Below are 27,260 nucleotides of genomic sequence, written 5' to 3'. Positions count from 1 at the left end.
ATGTTTCTCTCCTCAGTTTCCCAGCATGCCTCGGGGGTGGAGGTGTATGAGGGGGCGGAGTCTGTCCTACTGCCCTGTCGGTTACCGGTTAATGTTACCAGTAAGTCCACAGCAGTGTGGGACCGTGAAGATCTCAAGGACCCAACAGTCCACGTGCGCGTGCAGCGCGATGACAAATTTGAATATCAGAACAAACGTTACACCAACCGAACATCAATGAGAGCCGACGCTCTGCAGACTGGAGATGTCAGCCTCACTCTGAAGAAGCCCACAGTCTCTGACAATGGAACCTACACCTGCACCATCCGCAGAGGAGGAAAAGACCTGAGCAAGACTGAAGTGCAGCTGAAGGTCACAGGTCAGTGCTTTGGATAGAGGTCAGAGTAGAAGTAAACTCTGCTGTGAATTCATCAAACATGAAAAAAAACATAACACCCCAGCTTGTGTCATCAATTTGATTGATGACCCCAGCCTTGACCTTTTGACCTTACCGGAAGTACTCCGGAAGTGTCTAATCGAATCCAGATGTGTGACTAATTGCATCCGGTGGGAAAAAAGGAGGGGTGGTTCCTGGGGGGATAATTCTGATCAGAGAGGGAGGGGCATGGAGAGTTCAAGGGGATAACGCAGCAGATTTCTGATGAGTCAGTGCTGTATAGAGACAGAGAGAAGGATCGCGGCAGTTAGTTTTCCACAGACAAACTCATCGTTTGAATTCTGTTTAAATGTTTCAGTATTATGACAATGATCTTGATAACCATTTTCTCGGTAAAGAGCTATTTCTTTTTTCAATAGCGGCTTTTTTTTTTCCCTTTCTTATATTAACCTTATTACATAAGCAATAAAATAAAAACCTTTAATAGAATTAGAATAGAATAGAATTCAACTTTATTGTCATTGCACATGCACAGGTACAGGGCAACGAAATGCAGTTTGCATCCATCCAGAAGTGCTTAGTGATATAGATATATTACAATTGTAGGAGTGTTTAGCTTATTTTAGAGTTTAGAAATGTGTTAACATAGAATGTAGGATTATTGTAGAGATACTGCCCTCAATGTAATAAAGGCCTCACTGTGTCGTGAACTTAGGAGTAGATTGTAGGAGACCCCTCCCCCACTTGAACTGTGAAAGTAAAACAGAGAGGAGTTATGCTGAGTGGAAATTCCCCAGAGGATGTTTGGGTGGGGGTCTCAACATTTGTAACTGGATAACTGTGGTCTGGAAGGGAGATGGGTTTTATGACCTAGGGAGTCACCTACACCCACAGTGTTTTAACTGTCACGCACACACATCCACACGCACACTCACTCATGTGCACTCACACATACACACAGGTATGCGTACACAGTCACACACGAGCACTCACATAGACACGTGGGAACGCGCACATGTAGGCATTCATGTGCTCGTGCACATAGACACAGACAGAGTTTGCAGCACACCGTGGGGGGTTTTATGATGGGGTCGCCTCTATAAAGCTGGCTGTAACTAACAAAGGGGTGAAGATTTTTCAGAGGGACACCGGCCTCATCTTCCCTTCTAGAAGTGCATGCTTAAATGAAGATGAATAAAGGTTTTGTGAAATAACTACTGAGTTCCGGTGCCATCTCTGGAAGTTTCAACGAATAAAAGAACCGGGGTGAAACTGATTTCCCAACACAATATATATTAGCAATAATATAGATATGTCAGTAAGATTAAGATTATCAGACTAGTAACGGATTGCATTTATATAGTGCTTGGTGGAGGCAAGCTACATCCTTGTATGTGTTAAAAAAAATTATATCCCTCAGTGAAAAGAGCACCGCGCACATATTCAGAAATCGGTCTTACTTAACCAATTAAAACACCCTGATGAGGTATTTTGGTTTTGTGCAGCCACTCCTTCTCAAACCAAAGTAAAGAGTTTTTTCTTCATTTTTTGAGCTCCTTTTACAACAGGTTTTCTCTTTAGCAGAAAACTCTGGATAGACAGAAAAACAGAAACCCTCAAAGAAAACGGCCTATTTTACACACACCTAGGAGGAGTCAACAACCCCTCTAATCAATATTAGTGTTTCTTAATGCTTGTAATCTAGCAAAGAATTTCATACAGGCCGCTCACTCAACTCCTTGTACGTGTAAAATAACCCAGAGTAAAAAAAAAAAAAAATCACTGTGCACATATTCAGAACTGTCCTAAATAATTTTATTAAAACACCCCAGCCACTCCTTCTCAGACCAAAGTAAAGAGTTTTTCTTCACTTTTTGAGCTACCTTTACAACAGGTTCTCTCAATAGACAGAAAAACAGAAACCCTAAAAGGAAACGGCCATGTTTTACGCCCATCAAGAGGGAGTCAGACGACCGTTGGTTCATCCCGGTCAATTACCTCCGAGAGCTCGGGATGCTTCAACTTCCTCCGTTGGGTACCATAAACGTATGAGGAAAAAACCCCAGAGAATTTTATTATTTTTGTAAGAGTGAGAGAGAGAGAGCGAGTCGATCAAACTTTTCTACAACCCGTTATACCACTCCGGGTCAGGAGGGGCGATATAGCACGGATCGGTCAGTTGACTACGCCAGATGGAAGCATAACCGGAAGCGTGGCAGGGACTTTCCCTTTGACGTTCATCCTGCTCCATGATCAACCGTTAAATCTTTCCTCAATATTGCTGTAATGTAATAACAAAGTTAGTTTTTTAAGATCAGACAGGGTTACAGTCCCAAAACATTCCTTACACACCCCTGCAGTCACTGAATTAGCATCTGTGAGACACCTTCTTGACCTTATTTCCACGAGCCCTCAACTTGGCTGCTTACGGGGTCAGTTTCCTTTTCATCAGAATTATCTGCTGTCATTCAGACATAAGTTGAGCAATGGTTAAAAAATTTTTCCATCAAAGGGATTAAACAGAAGCAGTGTGAAAATAATCCACTAGCTGTTATCCAAAATAAATGACTAAGTAAACAGAAAAAAGATAGCCCAGACAGAATATGGTGAGCACTATGTACAAAGGAAACTGAAACAACCTCTCCTGTGTTTGTGTTACAGAACCTCCTAGAGTCTGGCCCACAATCCTCTCAGCTGTCCTAGGTACTCTGGCTCTTGTCTGTGGTCTCTTTGTGTATTGTGCACATAAAAGAGAAAAAAAGAGTAAAGGTATGTATGTATGTGTGTGTGTGTGTGTGTGTGTGTGTGTGTGTGTGTGTGTGTGTGATTCTGAAGAGTAGATCTGAATCATGACTCACTGACGATCTGATCTCTGATAAAGCTCCTGTTTCTGGAGCTGCTGTTTCCACTTTCCGCTTTTTGAGGACAGGCGGTGCTCTCACCTTCACCTTTACTTTGTAATATGTTACAATGTCTCACAGTGACATGCTGAGGAGGTGTTCCATTCGTCTTCTTCCGCTTAACCAAGGCTGGGTCGTGGGGGCAGCAGCATAAGCAGAGATGCCCAGCCCTCTCTCCATCTGGACACATCCTCCAGCTTGTTTGGAGGGACACTAAGACCATCCCAGGCAAGCTAAGAGGAATAGTTTCTCCAGCATGTCCTGTTTCTCCCCTGGTGCCTCCTCCCGATGGGACATGCCGGGAACACCTAAACCAGGAGGCTTGCAGAAGGCATCCTTGTCAGATCCCCAAACCACCTCAACTGGCTCATTTCGATGTGGAGGAGTGGCTCCACCCTGAGCCCCTCCTGGATGGCTGAACATCTCACCCTATCACCCCATATTATCACCAATCCGTCTGTCAATCTCCCGCTCCTTCACCCCTAACTCGTGAACAATTTAAATTCAATTCAATTTTATTCATACAGCGCCAAATCACAAAAACAGTCACCTCAGGACGCTTTTTATTGTAAGGTAGACCATACAATAATACATACACAGTAAAACCCGACAATCATGTGAACCTGTTTAAGCAAGCACTTTGGCGACAGTGGGAAGGAAAAACTCCCTTTTAACAGGAAGAAACCTCCGGCAGAACCAGGCTCAGGGAGGGGCGGGGCCATCTTCTGCGACCGGTTGGGGTGAGAGAAGGAAGACAGGATAAAGACATGCTGTGGAAGAGAGACAGAGGTTAATAACAGATATGATTCAATGCAGAGAGGTCTATTAATACATGTTGAGTGAGGAACGTGACTGAAGAAGAAACAGTCAATGCATCATGGGAATCCCCTGGCAGCATAACTAAGGGAGGATTCAGCGTCACTTGATCCAGCCCTAACTATATGCTTTAGCAAAAAGGAAAGTTTGAAGGCTAATCTTGAAAGTGCTCTAATATGGTGATATGGTACTATAAGGTTATTAAGATAAGATGGGGCCTGATTATTTAAGACCTTGGAGCTGGATTTAACAGGAACCAATGAAGGGAAGCCAATATGGGAGAAATCTGCTCTCTCTTTCTAGTCCCTGTCAATACTTTTGCTGCAGCTTTTTGGATTAACTGAAGGCTTTTCAGGGAGTTTTTTGATAATTATGAATTACAGTATTCCAGCCTAGAAGTAATGAATGCATGAACTATTTCCAATAGTTGATTCTGTTCATCTAGACGTAGCGTTTTCAACAATGCAAAAAATGCATGAACTAGTTTTTCAGCATCACTCTGAGACAGGATATTTCTAACTTTAGAGATGTTGCTCAAATGGAAGAAAGCAGTCTCACATATTTGTTTAATATGAGCGTTGAAGGACATGTCCTGGTCAAAAATGACTCCAAGGTTCCTCACAGCGTTACTGGAGGCCAAGTTAATGCCATCCAGAGTAAGAATCTGGTTAGATACCATATTTCTAAGATTTTCAGGGCCGAGTACAATAACCTCAGTTTGATCTGAATTAAGAAGCAGAAAGTTAGCGGCCATCCAGGTCTTTATGTCTTTAAGACATTCCTGCAGGTTAGCCAGTTTATCTGGCTTCATGGATAAATAGAGTTGGGTGTCATCTGCATAGCAGTGAAAGTGTATGCTATGTCTTCTTGATGGGTCTGTCTAGCACAGCCCACCGCTGGAACGAGACAATTCTACTACACTGAAAAGTAAGACCAAGTAGGCAAAGTTCTTTGTGTTACTCATGCATGAGGAAGAGAACCGGACGAGCGCCGTTCCTTCGCTTGACCTCAGTTGCTCTCGTCTGCCCCCTCGTAACACTGCTCTTTATTGAGGTTACCTGAATATGCATAAGTTCATTAACATATGACGTCTTACACAGGTACACATCTGGACAAAGAATACCTTGTCTGTGTGTTGTGTAAGTGCGCGTGTGTGTGTGTGTATGTGTGTGTGTGTTCAAGATGTGAACCTGTGAAGACTCCCCAAAGCTGGTGCCAGGAGTCTAGCGGTCCATCTAGACAAAGGGCTCTTATACTTAAACAGATACAGAGTAGGTGTCCTCCTATACCATAAATCAGTAAGAGAAGATATAACCTCTCTCATGACCTTAATGTGTGTGTGTGTGTGTGTGTGTGTGTGTGTGTGTGTGTGTGTGTGTGTGTGTGTGTGCATGCCAGAACACTCTGGAAGGCACACAGTCTTTACAGACTGCTAAGGATCAAACCTCTATCAATATGCAATTGATTATAAAACTCTTAGCATATATGAGCAAATATTTCTACGTCTAAATGACAATCCATTAATATAAACCTGACACTTCTAATGATGCTGCCTAAGGGAAGCATGTATAATGTAAACAGAATTGGTCCTAGCACTGAACCCTGTGGAACTCCATAATTAACCTCAGTGTGTGAAGAGGACTCTCCATTTACATGCACAAATTGGAGTCTATTAGATAGATATGATACAAACCACTGAGATACTTAAACTCCTCTACTTGGGACAGGAACTTATCTCTGACCCGCAGTGGGCACTCCACCCTTTCTCGGCTGAGGAAATCCGCCGCCCAACAATGTTCTCAGTCAAAGTCAGCAGCACTCTACCCACACTATAAATTGCAGGTAAGCAATAAGTGGCCTGACGGTTTACCAGAATCTCTTTAAGACAGTCCAAAAATCTTTTTCCATGGCCTCAGATTTGGAGGTGCTGATTCACACCAGTTTGCTATTAGAGCAAACCGGTCCACGGAAGATCCCGTAGCCACAGCACCCCATGCTGCCGTAACATACCTGGAGGGGCACAGGAGCTATGTGCGAATGCTTTTCGTGGATTACTGCTCAGCTTTTAACACCATCCTTCCACACAAACTGGTGGTCAAGCTACAGGACCTGGGGCTTCTATACAGCACCTGCTTGTGGATCAACAGCTTTCTCTGAGGCTGTAGACAGAGAGTGAGCGTTGGCCATCGCACATCCTCAGCCCTGAGGATGAGCACTGGTTCACCCGAGGCCTGTGTGCTCAGTCCGCTGCTCTATTCTCTACAGACACGATTGAACTTCTGTCCACCAGAACAACATCTTTGTGAAGTTTGCAGATGACACCGCTGTGGTGGGGCTCATCTCCAGGGGTGACGAGTCTGCTTACAGAGACAAGGTGGAGCAGCTGGTGTAAGGCCAACAACTTCCTCCTTAATACTTCAAAGACCAAAGAACTCATAATAGACTTCAGAAGTAAAAGGGCAGAGATCCCATCACTAATTATTATGGGGACTGTGTAGAAAGGGTGGGAAACTTTTGCTTCCTGGGAATCAGCATAGAGGAGAACCTTTCCTGGAGTGTGAACACCTCTGAGCTGCTGAAAAAAGCCAAACAGAGACTTCCTGAGAATTTCCCAGGGGGAATAACATCAGACAGAGACTGCTGGTGTCCTTCTACAGAGCCAACATTGAGAGTGTACTAACCTATTGCATATGCATCTGGTACACTAGCTGCACAGTGGCGCAGAGGAAAGTGCTCCAAGGGGTCATTAACATGACCCAAAGGGTCACTGGCTGCCAGCTGTCTTAAAAAAGCTCAGAAAATCATAACAGATACCTCACACCCTTGCCACTCCCTGTTTGAACTGTTGCCCTCGGGCAGCCAGTACAGAGCAATCAGTGTAAGGACAAACAGACTCAAACACAGCTTTTATCCAACTGCAATAACACATCTGATTGCTGCTACTAAAAAAGTGTCACTCACGCCACTCCTGAATTGATCTATGCACTGACTTAAGCATGTGTGTGGGAATGTATGTGAATGTTTGCTAATACTATTCTTATTAGCACTTTAATTATTTTATTTAGTGATTTTGTTGATTTTAAATATTATTGTTTTATTTATATTTTCATATTGTTAGGGATGATGCACTGATCGGGGATCACTTTTAATTTCGTTGTAACTGTGACAATGAAAATAAAAACATTCTGATTCGGATAATCAAACAACAAAACAACATCCTCATCATTGAAAGAGTGTATAATGGCTTATAGCTGTAAATAGACTGCAGAGTCCTGGCCTGACGAGAGCTTCACCAGAGGTTGTTTGGTTTCCCTGATGTATAAGTCCTGGCAATCCTCCTGGCACTTAACAGTGTACACTATGTTACTCTGTTTGTGTCGGGGGACCTGGTCCTTGGAGTGGAGCAGTTTTTGGTGCAATGTGTTTTGGGGTTTAAAAACCACAGAGATGCAGTGTTTAGAGAAAAGTGTGAGAATGTGAGGAGCCTCTTACTGTGAGCCAGGCTCTGATGCTATCCGGTTGTTCAGTCTGACGTCACTAGCCGTGTCTGGGCCTAAACTCCGCTGCAGGTCCATATATCAAACGATCACTATGGCATTACTGAGAGTTGAAAAACTGTCTAAAGTCTTTCATCTTTAATAAAATGATCAGCGTTCTGCTCTACCAGGTGTAACAACTGAGTTTAACATCCAGGCATCCATGAAAACGGAATTTATGACATTTAACGGAGTTAGAAGTTAGCAGGGAGTTAGCTCGCTAGCTTCTATCTAAATACAATATAGCATGTCCTGACTGCGGGGTTTTGGAAACAAATTAAAACGTACAGCTCTGCTATCACTTGCAGCATAAATGAAGACAGAAAACTAAACAGCAGTGACGTTTTTAGAGTTACTGAAGTTGGGCTAGCTGGTATATAATGATGTGCTACATGACCGCTAGCGACACAGCTATGTTAGCATAATATAAACAAGCTAACTTTTTTTCCACTCGATAAAAGTTAACGTGAGTGTTCTCAGTGGTCAGGAACAAATGTAATCGCATGGCAGGATGCTGTAAAAGGACCAAACTTCAGCCAGAGAACAACTGAGATAATCCATCCACAATACGAGGTTAGTCATTCATATACTGCTGCATGGGCTGGGCTGTAGTTACATCCTAAGGTTTTAAAAACTGAGCTTAAATAAATGATTAGCGATAATAAAAGCCGAGGGAGGTCAACAGTGATCACTGACTGTTTTAGGAGCTTTTTGAGATCAAATAGAAGAAAATACATAACATTAAACATGTTAACAACACAAAAGCCATATTAAACGCAGACTACTTTAGACCCGGAAGTAGGGTTCGTCACGTCATCACTGAACAACCGGATTGAAAAGCTGGAAGATTACTGTAGAACAGTTCCACACACTTTACCTGAACAGGTGCTGATGACATCATCACTTTTTCAGCAAAGCTCTCAGATGAGCTGAATAAATTTCACCAACTCAAATGTAGTCTATTCAGAGCACCTCAGGCACCAAAACAAAACAGTGAAGAGGTGCTGGTTACACAGCAGAGGAGATGATGGAGGCTCACACTCACTGACGTCTGTCTGTATATGTTCTGCTCTCAGTTCTCCAGCCAGGGGTGGTGGAGGTGTCACAGGGGAAGGAGTCTGTCCTGCTGCCCTTTAAAATCACAGCTGACCTTCCTCAGGAGGTGAGGGTGGAGTGGACACACAACTACATGAAGGTCCACGTGTATGAGAGTGGAAACAATCAGCCAGATAAACAAGACCAGGTTTACAAAGGTCGCACAGAGATGAACAATGACCCGCTGAAAACTAAAGACTTCAGTCTGACCCTGAAAGACCTCCACCTCACTAACAGTGGAGTTTACACCTGCACCGTCTACAACAAGGGTGGAGACATCCTGCTACAGAAAGTAATAATTCTCAGTGTCAGAGGTGAGTGTAACAGCTGTTTGTTCAGAATAAATGAAAACTGGAGTGAAGAGCTGCTGGTTACACAGCAGAGGAGATGGTGGGGGCTCACACTCACTCACTGACGTCTGTCTGTACATGTTCTGCTCTCAGCTCTCCAGCCAGAGGTGGTGGGCGTGACACAGGGGAAGGAGTCTGTCCTGCTGCCCTTTAAAACCACACCCAACCTTCCTGAGTACATCACAGTGGAATGGAGACTCACTGCATACAAACACATGAAGGTCCACGCGTATGAGAGTGGAAGAGATCAACCAGACAATCTGGACCAGGACCAGGTTTACAGAGGTCGCACAGAGATGAAGGAAGACTCACTGAGAACTGGAGACTTCAGTCTGACCCTGAAAGACCTCCAACTCACTGACAGTGGAGTCTACACCTGCACCATCTACAACAAGGACGGACTCATGCTGCTACAGAAATCAGTGACTCTCAGAGTCAGAGGTGAGTGTAACAGCTGTTTGTCCAATTACAAATCGTCCATGAATAAGATCCAATCAAACAGCCTGTGATGCATCACGGAGATGTTGCGTAGTGCACTCCAGAGTCCATACAAAGGTTTGGTGTTTGCGAGTTTGATCCATGTAGTGCAGCAGAGAGACGGTGGCTCCTGCTGCCTATCTTTGCTCTAATAAAAACCACAAACTCTTCATGGAGGTAAGATCAATGTCTTTTATCTGGATAACCACAGGGAGGGGTTTTCACTGCAAACACACGTTCTTACAGCAAGTGTTAAAGAGCACACAACATCATATATAACACAACACAGTGAGTCTTCCACACACTGTGCACTGATGTGCTCTACGAACAATCTACAGTCCATTACAGAAAATATTTCGAGCAATTCCGAGATATTCTAATACAGGGGTGTCCAACTCCAGGCCTCAAGGGCCGGTGTGCTGCAGGTCTTAGATGTGTCCTTGATTCAACACAGCTAATTTAAATGGATAAATTACCTTCTCAACATGTCTTGAAGTTCTCCAGAAGCCTGGTAATGAACTAATCATTCGATTGAGGTGTGTTGATCCAGGCCTGGAGTTGCCCAGCCCTGTTTTAATACAAAGAGTTGGTTTGTTCCATCATTGGTAGAATGATCTCTGAAAACATCTCAAACTTTGTGTGTAAAACAATGTCTGGAATGATACAGCACACCAACATCAAAGACCGAATCAGTATTTGGTTTGCAATTCAGACTCAATTAAAAAACATGAATAATAACTTTTTTCTACTGTGTGAAGATCTCTTCCTCAGTGGAGTGGAGACTCACTGAACCTGAAGGGAAGATGGTCCATGTGTATAAGAGTGGAAAATATCAGCCAGACAAACAAGACCAGGATTACAGAGAAAGTCTTTCACCTTACTGACAGTTTTATATGTCTGGCCCTCCGTCAGAAAATCTCCTGGCTCCAGGAAGTTCAGACCTTATCCTCTACAACGAGTCCTCTAGATGTAAATGATATTGTCTGTCTATCTATGTTCTTCTCTGTTTTCTCTTCAGAGTACCAGGTGGAGATGGTGGAGGTGACACAGGGGAAGGAGTCTGTCCTGCTGCCCTTTAAAACTACAGCTGCCCTTCCTCAGGACATCACCGTGAAGTGGAGACTCACTGAACCCAAACACATGATGGTCCATGCGTATGAGAGTGGAAGCAATCAGCCAAACAAACAGGACGAGGAATACAGAGGTCGCACAGAGACGAATGAAGATCCACTGAGAACTGGAGACCTCAGTCTGACCCTGAAAGACCTCCGCCTCACTGACAGTGGAGTCTACACCTGCACCATCTACGACAAGGATGGACACAAGGTGACACAGAAATCAGTGACTCTCAGTGTGAGAGGTGAGTGTAACAGCTGTTTGTCCAAGTTAAATGAAAACAGGAGTGAAGAGCTTTACCCCGGTTCTTTTTTTATTCCTCGGGCATCCAGAGACGGCACCGGACTCAGTAGTTATTTCACAAAACCTTTATTCATCTTTATTTAGGCCTGCATTCTTCTAGAAGGGAAGAGGTGCCAGGCCGGTGTCCCTCTGCAGATCTTCACTGCTTTGTCTGTGAAAGACAGCTTTATAGAAGTGACCGCATCATAAAACCCCCACGGTGTGCTGCAAACTCTGTGTCTGTGTATGCACAAGCACGTGAGTGAGTGTATGCGCGTACCTGTGCGTATGTGTGTGCACGTGAGTGAGTGTGCATGTAGGTGCATCATAACAGTCAAAGCACTATGTGTGTGTGTCTCTGTGCACGTGACTTCCTGCCGGTCATAAAAGTAATCTCCTCACCCAAGCTACACCAAATTCTTCTAGACAACATACAAAACAGAGTTAACAAACTGCAAACACTGAGACTCCCACTCTGCATCCACTGGGCCATTGGCCTCTTGTTATCTTACATTTACAGATCAGGTGGAGAGTCTCCTGCAAACCTGCTTCTAAGTTATGGCAATTATGAGTTTTTATTAAAGGTACAAGCATCAGCAACCCCCCAACTGTAGCTTCCTGACTCTTTTTATGACACCAGACCATAAATTCCTTTCTCTCTACACAATTACACACGCTCTCAGGCTACAGCTAAGCCAAACTGAAACACAGAGACAAATCCTTTCCTATTCCTGTGATCTAAACAAATTTAACACATTACATTCTAATAATTATTTTCTTGTACTCACACCTGCTAATATGGGCTCAAATTGTGGTCATAATTATTTTGTACTAGTAAATCAGGATATGTGTATGTTAAACGAATTTGTGTGTGCATAAAACAAGATTTGTGTGTACTTAGCCAAAAAATACGTGTGAAACTCTGCCCTCAAGTTTCAAGTTACAACTACAAATTTTGACCCCATTTTTCTTCCTTTCATCTGATTGGTCAATGTCATGTCAATCACAAATGTAACAATCCAATCAGAGAACAGATGGGTTTGGCTGTCGGAGGGGCGCTTTCTTTGAACTGCAGGTCCTTGAAGGGTCATACAGTTTGAAGCTGGATGATCTCTATATAAATATCCGATAGCAGCTAGGTCCCCTAATTTTCAGCAGCTGAAAGGATAAAGTTGTGGTATGTCAGTGGTTAGAAATACCATTATTACTTTAGGATTAGTTTAACACAACGTCAGGGCTGACCCAGGACCATTGCTGTGAGTCACAGTGCGCAGCATAAAGGTCCTTTCACATCGGACGCAGGATGTGCTGCTAATGCTAACTGCTAACTAAAAGCCAAGGATCCAGAATTTGTTGCGCTGGCTGCTGGGCTCTGTTTTTGCAGCAGCTCTACCTGTACTAGATGCACCAGCTCCTTGTCGTTTCTATCTCTGACTTTATGTCCTCTACAAGAGTTTGTGGGGTTTTTTTTGCTAGTTCTTCAAATGTTCAATAAAAACATGTATGCTAATTCATAACGAAGAAAGCTTTGTAATGAAGACTGTCATTTTCAAAACACTGCCCCCCCCGAGGTCCACAGCGCTGTTGAAAAGGCTGTGGAAGTCCCTGTATTTAACACGTAAACCTGTCACACAAAAATCACAAAGCTCAGACCACCATATATATATGTATATATATGTGTGTGTGTATGTGTGTGTGTATATATATATATATATATATGTGTATATGTGTATATGTATGTATATGTGTATATGTATATATATGTGTATATGTATATATATGTATATGTGTATATGTATGTATATGTATATGTGTGTATATATATGTATATGTGTATATATGTATGTATGTACAGTTGTGGTCAAAAGTTTACATACACTTGTAAAGAATATAATATAATGGCTCTACCGAGTGTCCCGTTATTTCTAAAACTCTGATTTTTCTCTGATAGAGTGATTGGAACAGATACTTCTTTGTCACAAAAAACATTCATGAAGTTTGGTTCTTTAATGACTTTATTATGGGTTAACAGAAAAAAGTGATCACATCTGCTGGGTCAAAAATATACATACAGCAGTGCTAATATTTGGTTACATGTCCCTTAGCCATTTTCACTTCAATTAGGCGCTTTTGGTAGCCATCCACAAGCTTCTGGTTGAATCTTTGACCACTCCTCTTGACAGAATTGGTGCAGTTCAGTTAAATTTGATGGCTTTCTGACATGGACTTGTTTCTTCAGCATTGTCCACGTGTTTTCAATGGGGTTTAAGTCAGGACTTTGGGAAGGCCATTCTAAAACCTTTATTCTAGCCTGATTTAGCCATTCCTTTACCATTTTTGACGTGTGTTTGGGGTCATTGTCCTGTTGGAACACCCAACTGCGCCCAAGACCCAACCTTCATGCTGATGATTTTAGGCTATGTTAAAGAATGTGAAGGTAATCCTCCTTCTTCATTGTCCCATTTACTCTCTGTAAAGCACCAGTTCCATTGGCAGCAAAACAGCCCCACAGCATAATACTCCCACCAACATGCTTTATTGTAGGCATGGTGTTCTTGGGGTCAAAGGCCTCACCTTTTCTCCTCCAAACATATCGCTGGGCATTGTGGCCAAAAAGCTCGATTTTTGTTTAGTCTGACCACAGAACTTTCCTCCAGAAGGTCTTATCTTTGTCCATGTGATCAGCAGCAAACTTCAGTCGAGCCTTAAGGTGCCGCTTTTGGAGCAAGGGCTTCCTTCTTGCACGGCAGCCTCTCAGTCCATGGAGACGCAAAACACGTTTAACTGTGGACAATGACACCTGTGTTCCAGCACCTTCTAATTCTTGGCAGATCTGCCTTTTGGTGATTCTTGGTTGACTCTTTACCCTCCTGACCAATTTTCTCTCAGCAGCAGGTGATAGCTTGCGTTCTCTACCTGATCTTGGCAGTGACGAAACAGTGCCATGCACTTTATACTTACAAACAATTGTTTGCACTGTTGCTCTTGGGACATGCAGCTGCTTTGAAATGGCCCCAAGTGACTTTCCTGACTTGTTCAAGTGAATAATTCACTTTTTCAGATCCATGCTGAGGTCCTTTGACTTTCCCATTGTAGCATTTGTGGGCGTTTGTATCCAATGAGCCCTATTTAACTGGTCTAAGAGAAGTCACCAGCTGTCGTCACTCATAATCACTCACAAGAAGTTAAGAGGCCATGCTATGAAGCTCAGTTCACTGACAACTTTCTAAGTCACCAAAATTGCTAATTCATGTTGCTGTATGTATATTTTTGACCCAGCAGATGTGATCACTTTTTTCTGTTAACCCATAATAAAGTCATTAAAGAACCAAACTTCATGAATGTTTTTTGTGACAAAGAAGTATCTGTTCTAATCACTCTATCAGAGGAAAATCAGAGTTTTAGAAGTAACGGGACACTCAGTAGAGCCATTATGTTATATTGTTTACAAGTGTATGTAAACTTTTGACCACAACTGTATATGTATATATATGTATATGTGTATATATATATATATATATATATATGTGTGTATATATATATATATATATATATATATATATATATATATATATATATATATATATATATATATATATATGTGTGTGTGTGTGTGTGTGTGTATATATACACATATATACACATGTGTATAGATGTGTGTGCATATATATATATATACACGTGTATGTCTTATGTCTGCCTCATGTTGTCCTTTTGTTTTGTTTTTTTCTCAGTTCCTCAGCCAGAGATTGTGGAGGTTGCAAAGTCTGGCCAGCTGCCCTTTCAAACCACATCCGACCTTCCTCGGGACATTAAAGTGGAGTGGACACTCACTGGGCCCAATTCCAAGAATGTCCATGTGTATGAGAATGGTAACAGTCAGCCAGACAAACAGCACCAAGATTTCAAAGGTCGCACAGAGATGACAGAAGAACCACTGAACACTAAAGACTTCAGTCTGACCCTGAAAGATCTCCGCCTCACTGACAGTGGAGTCTACACCTGCACCGTCTACAACGAGGATGGAGACATGCTGCTACAGAAAACAGTGACTCTCAGTGTGAGAGGTGAGTGTATAGAGATGTGTAAAGCAGTCGGTATTTGTATTCGAGTAAAATTCAAAATAGGCGTAAAAATCAATTTTTTTTGCATTCCACTTCTAATTAACGTTACAGTGTAACTGTTTTTTTAATTATATATATATTATAATAATTATGGATATGCATTATTAGTTGATCTTTTTCCATAAATCCTGCAATGAACATGTAACAAGGAATGTAATTGAAAAGAAAATAACATATCAGCCATTGCCTCATCCATGGTTAAACCAACAACTTATAAAATACCATTGTGAACATTATGAACCTCACTACCACCCGACCTTGTTGGAGGACACTGAACAGACAGCTCTCGGAGCAGGCGGACGCATCTTTCCCTCTCTCCCTCCCTCATCTTCCCTGCTGCTGCTTCTGTGTGTTTGTCTAGTCTCCTCTAACTCTAACCCTCAAAGGGTTTCTCACTCTTGTTCTCTAAAACCTAAAGAATTATGGATTTGATCAGCTGGTCGGAATTTACACCCTGCTAGGCTTGGGAGAGCGCGATTGTCCTGCGGAGACTTTTGCTGCCGGATACTCGATGGTCGGTTGCATTGTGTGTCTGGCAACACTCTCGATGGACGACATTGAATAACATCTACCAATTTGAAACTGCGAAACCGTGAAAAAGTTCTGGTTGTTTGGAGCTGGCTTGGAGCTGGCTTGGAGCTGGCTTGGAGCTGGCTTATCGAAGAACAAGAAGTGGCTACAGCTGTTCAAAATTCCATAAGGCTGGCTGACAGATCGGCAGCGTTACAGAAAAAAACACTGAAAAAGTACACAACAATGGGGAAAGTACAAGAGGAAAAAAGAGACCTCTACTCATGCTGGGCACCTATGGGAGGACAGCATGAGAACAGGAAACAAAATTGGATGCAGTTGTTCGCACTAAACCCAAACAGTCACCATCTTCACTCATGCAGCTATCCCACTTGCACAAGCTGAAGGCCTGCCAAGGTCGAAGCTGACTGGGACAACAAATTCTTCCCATGATAACAGGATTGTTGTCAGAACTCTTTGTCCTGACAACAACGCCTCCTCCCATCCAATGTGGACACCGGATCAGTTGGAGGCACAATCGAAGATTGCAGTGGTCCCAGATCAGCTGTACACACTGGAATACTCTCCCATGTTGCTTGTCTGTGTTTATTGTGCTATGGTGTGTTGATATCTGTGCATTCCTGGATTATCCTTCTGTGTTGCACATTTCGATGTTTTTTTTCTTGCTACCTAGCCTGACCTGTCTCCCCAATGTGATGTTTGTGTTTTGTATGTACGGTCGGCAAGGTCTGTCATCTTGTTTGTAATTGACAAACTCATCTCATCAACTGACTTGCAGGGGCAGAACATGGCTGTGATGATGAATTGGTGCTGGGGGAGGGGGTTGGCAGACAGTACCAGGAGAGGATGCTTTAAGTGATTATGCATAGCAAATGTTGACATGTTTGATATCGCTGCCTCTGTTGACTTGACTTTTGCACACATTACATAACACTTTGGTTTCATGTGCAGCACTGAGTGTAAAATGCTTCCACACAGAATTTGATCAAGTTTTTTTTGGCTGCTGGAGGACCAAGAGGTGGCTCAGCAGCAGCCACACTCTTTTTTTTATTTGGTTGCCCAAATCCATGTGGGGAGTTTCAGTTAATGAGTAATGGGAAGCTATGCTAAGGTTAACTAGCCTATATCTTGCTGTCTGCAAAAGACAGAGTAACTTAAATGTACCACATAACTCCAACAAGTGCATACAATTCGACACAACTACACAAGCATTGTTTTAACCTTTTAAACCAAAGGTTAAAGTTACTCTGTCAACAGCCTGTTGTCTAAATGAGCGAGCTAACAGAGCGAACACGACAGACCCGACTGCAGACGTCAGTGGAATAATCTCCCGATCTTTGCGAAAGTTATAAACATATAAACAGCCTCCAGAACCCAGTTAAGATACAAAAGATACAAAACAAGCTATTCACCAAAAATAGTGATCCAGTTCAGTCTTTTTTTGCAGCAGAGCCTCTCTGTTGCTGTGTGGAGCAGCCCGTGTCAGTCACCTCTTTCACACGTCCCTCACTCATCCGGTTATGCACTGCGGTCTCATAAGGAACCTCAGCTTTTTGATATGAAGTTTTTCTTGTTCCTGAATACAAATATTTTTAAAAGTATTTGTGCGAAATAAGTATTTGTATAAAACACGATATTTGTGCCTTTCCGAATACCGTATTTGGGTTTGGCTCCACCCCTATGAGTGTAACAGCTGTTTGTCCACAGTGACTAAAAACAAGAGTGAAGAGTGATGGGGGATCAAATTCACTGATGTCTGTCTGTCTGTACACTGATATTCTGCTTTCAGATGTTGGGATGGAGATGGTGTCTACACAAGGGCTAAAGTTTGTAATGCTTCCCTTCAAAATACCACGTGACCTTCCTCAGGGTACCACAGTGGAGTGGAGACACAACAATGTGGAAGTCTACAAGTACACGGATGTAAATGTTGACTCACAGCATGTGGATGACAGAGGTCGCACAGAGATGAAGGAAGACGCACTGAGAACTGGAGACCTCAGTCTGACCCTGAAAGACCTCCACCTCACTGACAGTGGAGTCTACACCTGCACCGTCTACAACAAGGACGGACTCATGCTGCTACAGAAATCAGTGACTCTCAGAGTCAGAGGTGAGTGTAACAGCTGTTTGTCCACAGTGACTGAATGTGGATCTGTGATAACCTGATATGACAAACAAACTGACTGAAAAGAATCTAAATGGGGGACATACAACAGATTTAGAGCTTTCAAAACTGTTGGATCAAGTCAGAAAAAATGAAGCGATGAGTGCGCTTTTCGCTGAGCTCCTTCATCACTCTGACATGGTGGACCACTGTTAATAAAGAGCTCATTGCGTTCACTGACACTGGTCTCTGAACTGTTCATACATTAAACCATTAACAACACGCTCTTTGTCCACATCACTGTCTAAAGAAAAAACATTGTGTTCTTGGTCAGCTGTGTGAGACTAAAAAAAGCAGCAGAAAGTTGCACAGCTGTTTGTGCAGCCTCACACATCAACACACATCAGTTCAGCTCCAAGTCAGACAAATGCTGAAAACAGGAGCTGCTGGTTACAAAGCAGAGGACATGATGGAGGATCAACCTCACTGATGTTTGTCCGATCTCTTTTCAGAGAGTCAGCCAGAGGTAGTGGAGGTGAAACAGGGGTTGAGGTCTGTCCAGCTGCCCTTTGAAACCACATCTGTCCTTTCTCAGGATGTCACAGTGGAGTGGAGGCTCACTGAACCCAAGTATATGGTGGTCCACATGTATACGTGTGGAAACGATCAGCCAGACAAACACAACCAGATTTACAGAGGTCGCACAGAGATGAATAAAGAGCCACTAGAAAATGGAGACCTAAGTCTGACCCTGAAAGACCTCCGCCTGACTGACAGTGGATTCTACACCTGCACCGTCTACAACAAGGATGGACACATGCTGACACAGAAATCAGTGACTCTCAGAGTCAGAGGTGAGTGTAAGGCTCTGATGTTTGTCAGCTTTAATTGCTTTACTGCATCTCGTACCATTGCCCTCCTCTCTTGCAGTTCCGGGGAAAAATCATGGTCAAAATATATCTGCGTGCCCTTTATATAAGACACATTTCTGATCCCAGGCTTGTCATAGAACGGTCTCTTTCACAGAGGAGTCCCAGAATCTGACCACCAGTGAGCGCGGTGCTGCATCTGGGTTCTTGGGTTTAGCAGCGGAACAGAAAGTACCTAATGCCAGCATAATCCCCACCTGGCATCCCTAGGATTGCAAACTGCACATCACTTGACAGAGTTTCTTTGCAACAGGAGTATAACTTCCGACACTGGCTTTGCGTAAAGTTTTGGAACACTGTCTCTGACAACTTTCACCTTGACCTTTCTGAGCTTTCCATCATCACTTGGAAAAGTCCCTGTGATCAGTCCTGTGGGCCAGTCATGTCTCTTCAGTAGGGATGGGTATCGTTTAGGTTTGATCCGATACCGGTGCCAAATCGATACTTTTGAAACGGTGCCGGTGCTCAAACCGGTGCTTAAAGAATGGAGAACACAAAATTGGTCCAAAAACCTCTCATGTTCAGCTGCTTTTTTTGTAAAAAGATAACAATGTTAGCCTTTTCTGCAGCTATGGGGCATATATGGTATCACTCTTGGCTGGAAGCAGTGATTAAACAATGGAAAAAACACAAACTTTGTCCAAAAACCTCTCATGTTTAACTGTTTTCCACTTTTTCTTTGGTCATTTTAGCCTTTTTGGCCAGGGTGAAGGGAGTATCTGCCATCAAACAAGAAGACAGCCGCATGTAGCTATGATGGTGTTTGCTAGTTCACCTTACATGCATTAATGTAATAACGTGGTTAGCCTACTCAACGTAAATTACACGTGAACAACATTAAGCTACTCACGCAGAGAAGAACGGCTGCTGCTGCCATCAAATACGGCGCATTTCTCGGCTTTTAAAAAAAACCCACTATGCGTCGCCAGGTGTTTCATCGGATTTGAGGTGTTACCTCCTTTGACAGTATCACAGTATCAGCTTAAAGCACTTGTTGCAGGCTGCTGAGTTTGCATCTTTTGCTGTGAAGTACAGCCAGACTTTTGACCGCTTCGCCTTGGGCATTTTTAATCTGTAGCTCTGCTCTAAAAGAACGTATGTACCTGGACCCGCCTACTATCCTCGGAAACGTAAAATGATTGGCTAGAAGTGTATCACAGCTCAAGAAAAAAAAGCACCGAAATAAAGCACCGAAATGTGCGCTGCTTTTCAGTCTGGTTACTACCGTTTATGTCAGAACGCACCGGACACCGGTACCCATCCCTACTCTTCAGTGAATTGTTTGAGCTTGAGGAACATTGCGTCAAGGATCCGACGTGTGACATCCTCTCCCAGCTTCCCCCCATGGGTGAAGAGTGGGGAGGGTTGAACAGCCATACACAGCCCTGATCAGACAGGTAGTTGGACACTTCCTTGTTGTTACAGCCTTTGGTTACTCAGAGTTAAAAGGTGAAGCTGGTCAATTAACCTTTTATCTTTCTGTCTTATTTATTTTAAGAAGAAAAGCTTATGTTGAAATTTTCATTATTATTATTTAAAGACAATTTTGAAAATGTATTTAACGTACTTAAAATAACACTATTTAAAAAAAAAAAAAAAAAAAAAAAGGTAAATGGCCTGTATTTGTATAGCGCTTTACTAGTCCCTAAGGACGCCAAAGCACTTTACACATCCAGTCATCCACCCAAATAACTTTTTAACTTTTATTGCCAAAAATAACAAGGCAGTTCACAACAACAACATGACCTGAGACCAAATCTGCAGTATATAATGGTGAGGGTTATTCAAAAACTTAATTTAAAAGGAAAAACATACATACATACCAATACTTACATACCTAAGCACAAATGTAACAATGATAAGACTTGAGTGTCCTTTCAAGATATTTTATAATTGGTCTCCATTTTTTCTCAAAGGTTGGCACTTTTAGTTGTAGTTGAGCTGTTATCCGTTCCATCGTATAGACATGTCTAGTTTTCAGAAGCCACTGGGCAACTGTGGGTGTTTCTGGTTTGAGCCAGTGAATTGCTATCATTTTTCTTGCAGTCATGAGGAGGAGATGCAGGAGAAAGTGCTGCTCATAGGAGAAACCATCAGGAAAGATATCCAACAAAAAGATCAGAGGATCCATTGGGAGGTTGACTGACAATATGTTTTGTATAATGTTCTGGACATCCATCCAGTACTGTTGTATGTAAACACAGTCCCAAAAAATATGCGTCTGGTCCCCCACAGACCCACACCCTCTCCAACATTAATCACTGACACTACTTTTGGATAGAAAGGTTTTCAGTGGTGTTCTAAAAAAATCTTAATTTAACCTTCCTGTCATGGTCCTGGGTCGGTGACCCAGCACTTTTAGTTATCATTTTCTAGTTTATTATGATGATTATTATTATTGTTTGAGTTCTGTGTGTTATATTTGGTCTGCCTTTGAGTCTGTGTATCTGTCTGTCTATGGTGTCACCCCATCTGTTTGTGAATCTGTCTGTTTAGTTCAACGTCTTGTCTGGTTCCATGTGTCTGAGTTTCCTGTTTTATTGTGAAGGTTTGTGTCGTATGTGAGTGTGCTCAGTTTACGCTTCCCCTGTCTCGTCAGCTGTGATTTCTCCCAGGTGTGTTCCCCTCCTGTTTCTCATCCCTTGATTACTGCCATCTGTGTATTTAAGCCCTGTGTTTCTCTGTGTCGCGTCGTACCCTCAACTAGCTGTGTGTTCTGCTTCTATGTTCCTAGTGTTTAGTCTCCTGCTCCAGTTTAGTGTTTCTTTCCAGCGTTTCAGTCCTTGGTTCCTCTGTTCTGACTTTTGGTTTTCTTTTGGTGAGTTTAGTTTGTACGAGGTTTTTCCCAGCAATAAAGCTGCGCTTTAAGTTTCACTTCCGTGTCTGAGTTCTGCATTTTGGGTCCACCACTCCTGCTTGCCTGCCACACAGCGATTCATGACACTTCCAGTCAAATTCCTTCCACATTTGACTCCCCACCCCTCTATGGCAGACACACATCAGGGACAACAGGAATAAAAAAAGAACTCTACTCGAACTGGGCTCCTAACTGGGAGACCAGTTCAACTTGAGAAAGAGTGTCCTTTGACCCGGTTTGGCAAAAGTCAGCAGTCCTCAGCTGACATGTGTGTCCTTAAAGGATAGGGGCAGAGAGTCAAAACACAGTCCCATTATGAAGGAGAAGAAGTTTTTGTTCTTGTTGTGGAAATTTTAAATAACCTACAAACACCCCAAGTGAACTGTGGTCGCAAATGTTGAAGCCATCCTGATAACCTTCTCCCACCAACGATGTGGAGATCCAACCTCTTTAGATCCAATTAAAATCAAGACACTCAAAAAGATGCTGTGGAAAAGAGTAAAATTCTTGGAACAGAGTTTAATGCACTGAATCATATGAACAGCAGGAAAAATACGTACAGACATTTAGCAAGAAAATTACAAAGCAGAAAACAAGCAAAGCAAAACCCCGGGGTGTACAGCCTTAAGCACAGACAGCAGAGCAACACAGAGACGGACAGGAGGCAGCAGCAGGAGGAAAAGAGCTGGGGGTGTCCTCTGGTCCCCTTATATATCGGGACCAGTATACCCACCCCCTGCTCCTGGGTAACTTTCCCTCCAGTCCAAATACAGCTGCAGGGGTCAGGTACAGGCCAGGGTCTTGGCCAAAGGCCAGTCAGGACTCTGACTACCCCTTGCTCTGGCTTATCACAATAGGTCATGACATAGTCAAACATCACACATTAATCCTAATTACTAAATCTCACACAGCAAGTGGCACAATCTCATAATATATAATCTTATAACTACATAGGTTACATGCTTCAGTGCAGGTTTAAAGTGTGTGTGTGTGTGTGTGTGTGTGTGTGTGTGTGTGTGTGTGTGTGTGTGTGTGTGTGATTATATCGTATGATATTTTATTGTGATGTGTTCAGGATCTCTGTTACAATGTTACTGTTTTGGTTGTGCTGCATGAAAGACGTTGAGTGAGTATTAGGGAAGGTTGGTTACCGGAGCTGGAGAGGGAGTTATTCATATAATTGTACTATAATCTGGGACACCTCCTCTACTAGAAGGAAAAACCATTTGGAAAACATATCAACCATCATCAAACCACATTTCCTTTCAGTTCAATAACTTACTTGGGTCATCAAAACCTTATCTGAACATGGATGTACCACCTGTAGAGGTCTCTATCTGGTTGGTTTGCCATCATGTCCATCTGTATCTGGAAAGCCCACAGGATCTTAGCTCGCTCATTCTCCTCCACCCTTGGGGGCGTCTCCTATTTTGACCTCGGGACTTCCAGGCCATAGTCAGCACAGATGTTTCTGTAAATTAAGCCGGCCACTTGGTTATGGCGTTTTATGTATGCCCTGCTTGGTAACTGATTAGCCAAGGCTATAAATCTTTGCATGCCAGTTTCCAAGGCCTCCAGTATGGATAGCTTGCTGTACTTCTTAGCCACCCCTTTCTTCATCACACCTTTCTGCAGATCCTATAGTTGGCTAACTTCCCTCTGTGCTACCTTGATCTTGGCCTCTAGTCTCCTTCTCCATGGAGGGCACTGCTCCTTGTGGCTGTTCATCTTGTAACCAACTAGAGCTGGGCGATATGGCACAAAATTCATATCTCGATATTCTTTAGCTGGATGGTGATATAAGATATATATCTCGCTATTTTTTTTTTTAAAGCCATAAAGTAAGAACAAACAGAGTTCTTAGTCAAAGCTGTGTCCCAGATGTCACACAGGCACTTTTATTAACATACAGCGTACAAGAAAAAATTACTCAGAAATAAATTATCAGCATTTATTAAATAATCATGGTCCATAAATAAAAGAAAACTATGTTGTTTTTGTGCATACGAGCTCACAATTGTGCAGTCAAAATGTAAACTAACAGATGCTGAGCATAATAACAAAGACAGATTTCACAGCTGCTCTGTTCCCAAGTTCTGCTGTGTGACTGACAGCCTGGAGTTTGAAATCGTGAGCATGTCTCTTAACAGGAGTCATTTATGGACCTTATACACACACAATATGGTAATATTATGTTGAAGCACAGTACGTATTACTCCGTGAGGCTCCTAGCTGTAATTTTCTGAAAATGTTTCAAGCCGTGCGGCTTCATTGCTCACCAAAGTCGTACTCAAACATTTTTGACTTGTTTTTGAGTATTGTGTACCACATGAAATCCGTTTCAGGTCAGCAAGCACAACCAGAACTCTTATAATTCGTATAGAATTCAGGCACACTTGTCACGGCGGGGTGTGCCGGTGCGGAAACGAGGTAGACCCAGATGCAGACACGGTGGAGACAAAACGAAGTTTCAAAAACAAAGTGAGCCTTTATTGTGGCTGATGGCACGAGAAAAACATGAAACCAAGGAAAATAAGGAGACTATGAACACTGTGTTAACAAAAGGCTATGGCACTCGGGTGAAAAAACTATGAAAAACTATGAACACTGAGTAAACTAGGAAACACAGTGAAACCATGAGACAAACCTATGAAACCAGTGGTGAGGATAACAGACGACCTGACAAAGACGGTAAGAGACAAAGGACTTAAATATACACATATGGTGATCAGGGGAAGTGAAGACACACGAGGAAACAGCTGACTAAGATGAACATAATGATGCACAGGAAATGTAAACCAAAGCACAAAGACATGGAAACTGAACTTTCTAAATAAACAGGAAAACATGATAAGACGAAGGCATGACACGAACTTGACAACATTAACCAGGCCGGCAAGACACATGACCAATAACACACAATAAACAACAAGGGGAACTCTAACACGGGGGAAGATGACACAAAGAAATGAAGAAACCCCAACCTTGAAATGGACTGGATGAGCTAAACTGAACCAGAACACGAATACAAAATGACACAATAACAACCCACATACTGGGTCACATGACCCAGTACCGTGACGCACTGTCGATTTTGCAGAAAATTAAAGGATTTCAGTGTAAGTTCGAAAAATATGGCATATGAGTTTTGTAAGGTGGTTTGTTTCGGGGCAGGAGGCTGGGAGACTGTGTGGTCTGGGATACAGCACACAGTTTCACACACTTTTCATTTTGCACTTCATGGCGCTGTTGTAAATGGTGTACATCAGCTGGCTGGTTTCAGTGATGGGATAAAATCAAACAAACATTACAAAGATTTTTTTTTTTTTTTGGTAAAAAAAAAAGTACATTCTCTACAGTCCTTTTTATACGCTTGCAGGTCATATTTATTATATTTGTATTGGGGTGGGACGCGATTAAAAAACTTAATCTAATTAACTAGAGGCTTTTCTGAAAATTTGCCCCAAAATGCAAATGTTTTTTTGTTTTTTGTTTTTTTAAACAGTTTTAGTGGGCAACAGAGGCAAATCATAGACATGGATATGAATATTGTAAACTCAAGCTCTTTTAATTTCTGGGGGGAAAAAACAAACATTTAAACTGCATATCAATGCAAAACAGAGAAAAAAACATCCCCGCTTAGAAATAAAGTGTTAATTTAAGTACTTTAAGTACACTTTTAAAATGCTATTGTCTTCAAGTAATAATTATAAAAATTTCAACATAACATTGAGTTTTTCTTCTTAAAAAAAGAAGGCAGAAACATGAAAGGTTATTTGAGCAGCTTCACCTTTAAACTCTGAGTAACTTCAGCCAACAGTATTTTGTATGTTAGGCTAAAACACTGTGGTCATTTAACATTTGAGTGCAAAAAAATAACAAACCCATTGGACTCACAATCCCTTATTTACTGTCCCATCTCTTTCAGCCAGTTACTGACTGGAAACAGCTGGAGTGAAATCATGTTTAATTTCTGCACTTTAGTAAAAACCTTCAGCAAACACACAAATGGAATCAATGATGCATCAAACTGCTTCCTCCATGTTGCATCAGCTCTGCTATCACATGATGAAGTCAACACCAAACAACTGAAACCAGTGAATCGGAACATTAATCGGTTCATTAGCACCCTTATCTCATTCACGGATTGAATAAGCATATTCCTAAAAACCAGATGTATTTTATTACCAGTTGGCTATATATATATATATATATATATATATATATATATATATACCATCTCACAGTCTGCATTGGCAGACCTGTCCATGGTGCTGAAATCTGCAAACACAGGAAGTCCTGAGAATTTAGACAGTGAAGGAAATACAAACACGCAGGATCATGGACAAATGAAACAGATAATTTTATAAAGTTTGAATCTTCAAAGAGACAAGAAGCTCGAATGATGCTAACGTTGTGTGTTTGGAATCTGAATCTGAAATTAGCTGGGGCTCTGAGAAGGTGGAGGTGTTTCTGCATCTTGTTTGGATCACTAATGTTTTCTCCTCTGCAGCAACCTTGGCGGGAGCCATGGTAGACATGCTTCCACGTCCCAGGAGGAGGAGGGCACCAGAGGAACTGGGGTAAGTTCACGAGTTTTCAGGGTCACAGAGGTATCTGTGTTTACCTGTTAGATCACCACGGTAAGTTCAGCTGGTCCAGTTTAAATGTGAGTGTACTGAGCAAGACTTTACCACTGACAAGTGGAACGAGGAGCTCAGAGCTCAGTGAATGAGGACATGTAGGGTCACATGGTCACAGAACCTAACCTGCACTCAGCCTGTGCAGGTATGAATTAAAGCGATGGAATTCCAACTGACCAATCACCAATCAGACAACTAATGAACCTGTTTGGAGGATACTAATCACTCTCCAACAGCTGGGAAACTGTCATGCATCAAACCCATGAACCCAAGTGAGTGACTGTCCGCTGTCTCCTCAGGAACAGGAACCAAGAACAGCAACCTCTGATTGCTGAATCAAGAGTCTGAGGAGGAGGAGCTGGTGATGAAGAGCAGTCTCTGTGTCAGCATGTTGTGTATATGCTAGCTATTTCTTGTGTATTCACCCCTGGCGAAGATGAAGATGCAGCTTTGCTTTGGCCTTTTTTGCTAACAGTTAACAGCTAACTTCTGCCAGATGTTCTGCAGCTGTTTCTCTAACATTATTAGCTCAAAATAACGATGATCGAGGGTGTGCTTATCCTCACTGCCTCTGTGCTGCTTCCTTTTGTTATAATTAGGGCTGCACAGATTCATCGAGCCATTTGATTAATTTCAAAAATCCTCGACACAGATTCTTTGGTTCAATTCTTCATTTAAAGCACAGATCTGTAGCACTCCATTGTCACCATGGAAACGCAAAACGCGTCACCCAAATTTGTGACTTAAAAAAGACCTGCAAGATAAGCCTTATTTATAAAAAGTGTGACCATATTAAGATCACAGCCTCCAGTTTTAAATACACACACTGATAACACAACAGCAGCAGTGTTGGTGACAGTGCACAGTTAACGTGGAGGCGTAGTCTGTTTATACACTGCAAAGACCAAAGAGGCAGCACTCTTTTCTAGAAGGGTGGAGCAGCTGCCCCTCCGTTGGCTCTCCTTGGGCTCACGTGCTCTGGGGCCCTCTAGATGTCTGGGGCATGGATCTCCTTGCCTGCTTCATGTTCTGGGGGGATGGGGCTATGGCTCCCCACAAATACGATTAGACACTTAGATGGAGAAACCTTTTGAATACAAGCGCAGTCAAACACACAGGTG

The 27,260-nt window shown here is 42.5% G+C and overlaps 1 protein-coding gene across 1 annotated transcript; it reads left to right on the top strand.

Annotated features, from left to right (window-relative positions):
- LOC147333711 (muscle M-line assembly protein unc-89-like) lies at positions 1–27,053 on the top strand. The gene is made up of 10 exons (XM_086285836.1): positions 1–358; positions 3,038–3,145; positions 8,705–9,037; positions 9,167–9,514; positions 10,569–10,910; positions 14,683–15,015; positions 17,393–17,716; positions 18,223–18,564; positions 26,010–26,079; positions 26,439–27,053. The coding sequence occupies exons 1-10, from the start codon at positions 1–3 to the stop codon at positions 26,485–26,487; spliced, it is 2,607 nt and encodes an 868-aa protein (XP_086141962.1). The 3' UTR covers positions 26,488–27,053.
- The last annotated feature ends 207 nt before the right edge of the window (positions 27,054–27,260 follow it).

This window comes from Aulonocara sp. 'chitande type north' Nkhata Bay, linkage group LG3 (genome assembly GCF_057382095.1).
Source record: "Aulonocara sp. 'chitande type north' Nkhata Bay isolate Kocher_YH1m ecotype deep benthic linkage group LG3, A_spYH_male_GT1.1, whole genome shotgun sequence".
In the NCBI taxonomy this organism is placed as follows: Eukaryota; Metazoa; Chordata; class Actinopteri; order Cichliformes; family Cichlidae; genus Aulonocara; species Aulonocara sp. 'chitande type north' Nkhata Bay.
The sequence above is the reverse complement of the archived record's forward strand: the minus strand, read 5'-3'. Positions and strand labels throughout refer to the sequence as shown.

Excerpts from the sequence above, each read along its gene's own strand:
- LOC147333711 (XM_086285836.1), top strand. The coding sequence starts at position 1 with ATGTTTCTCTCCTCAGTTTCCCAGCATGCCTCGGGGGTGGAGGTGTAT. Across the intron at positions 359-3,037 it reads AGTGCAGCTGAAGGTCACAG|AACCTCCTAGAGTCTGGCCC; the intron begins GTCAGTGCTTTG and ends TTTGTGTTACAG. Across the intron at positions 9,515-10,568 it reads AGTGACTCTCAGAGTCAGAG|AGTACCAGGTGGAGATGGTG; the intron begins GTGAGTGTAACA and ends TTTTCTCTTCAG.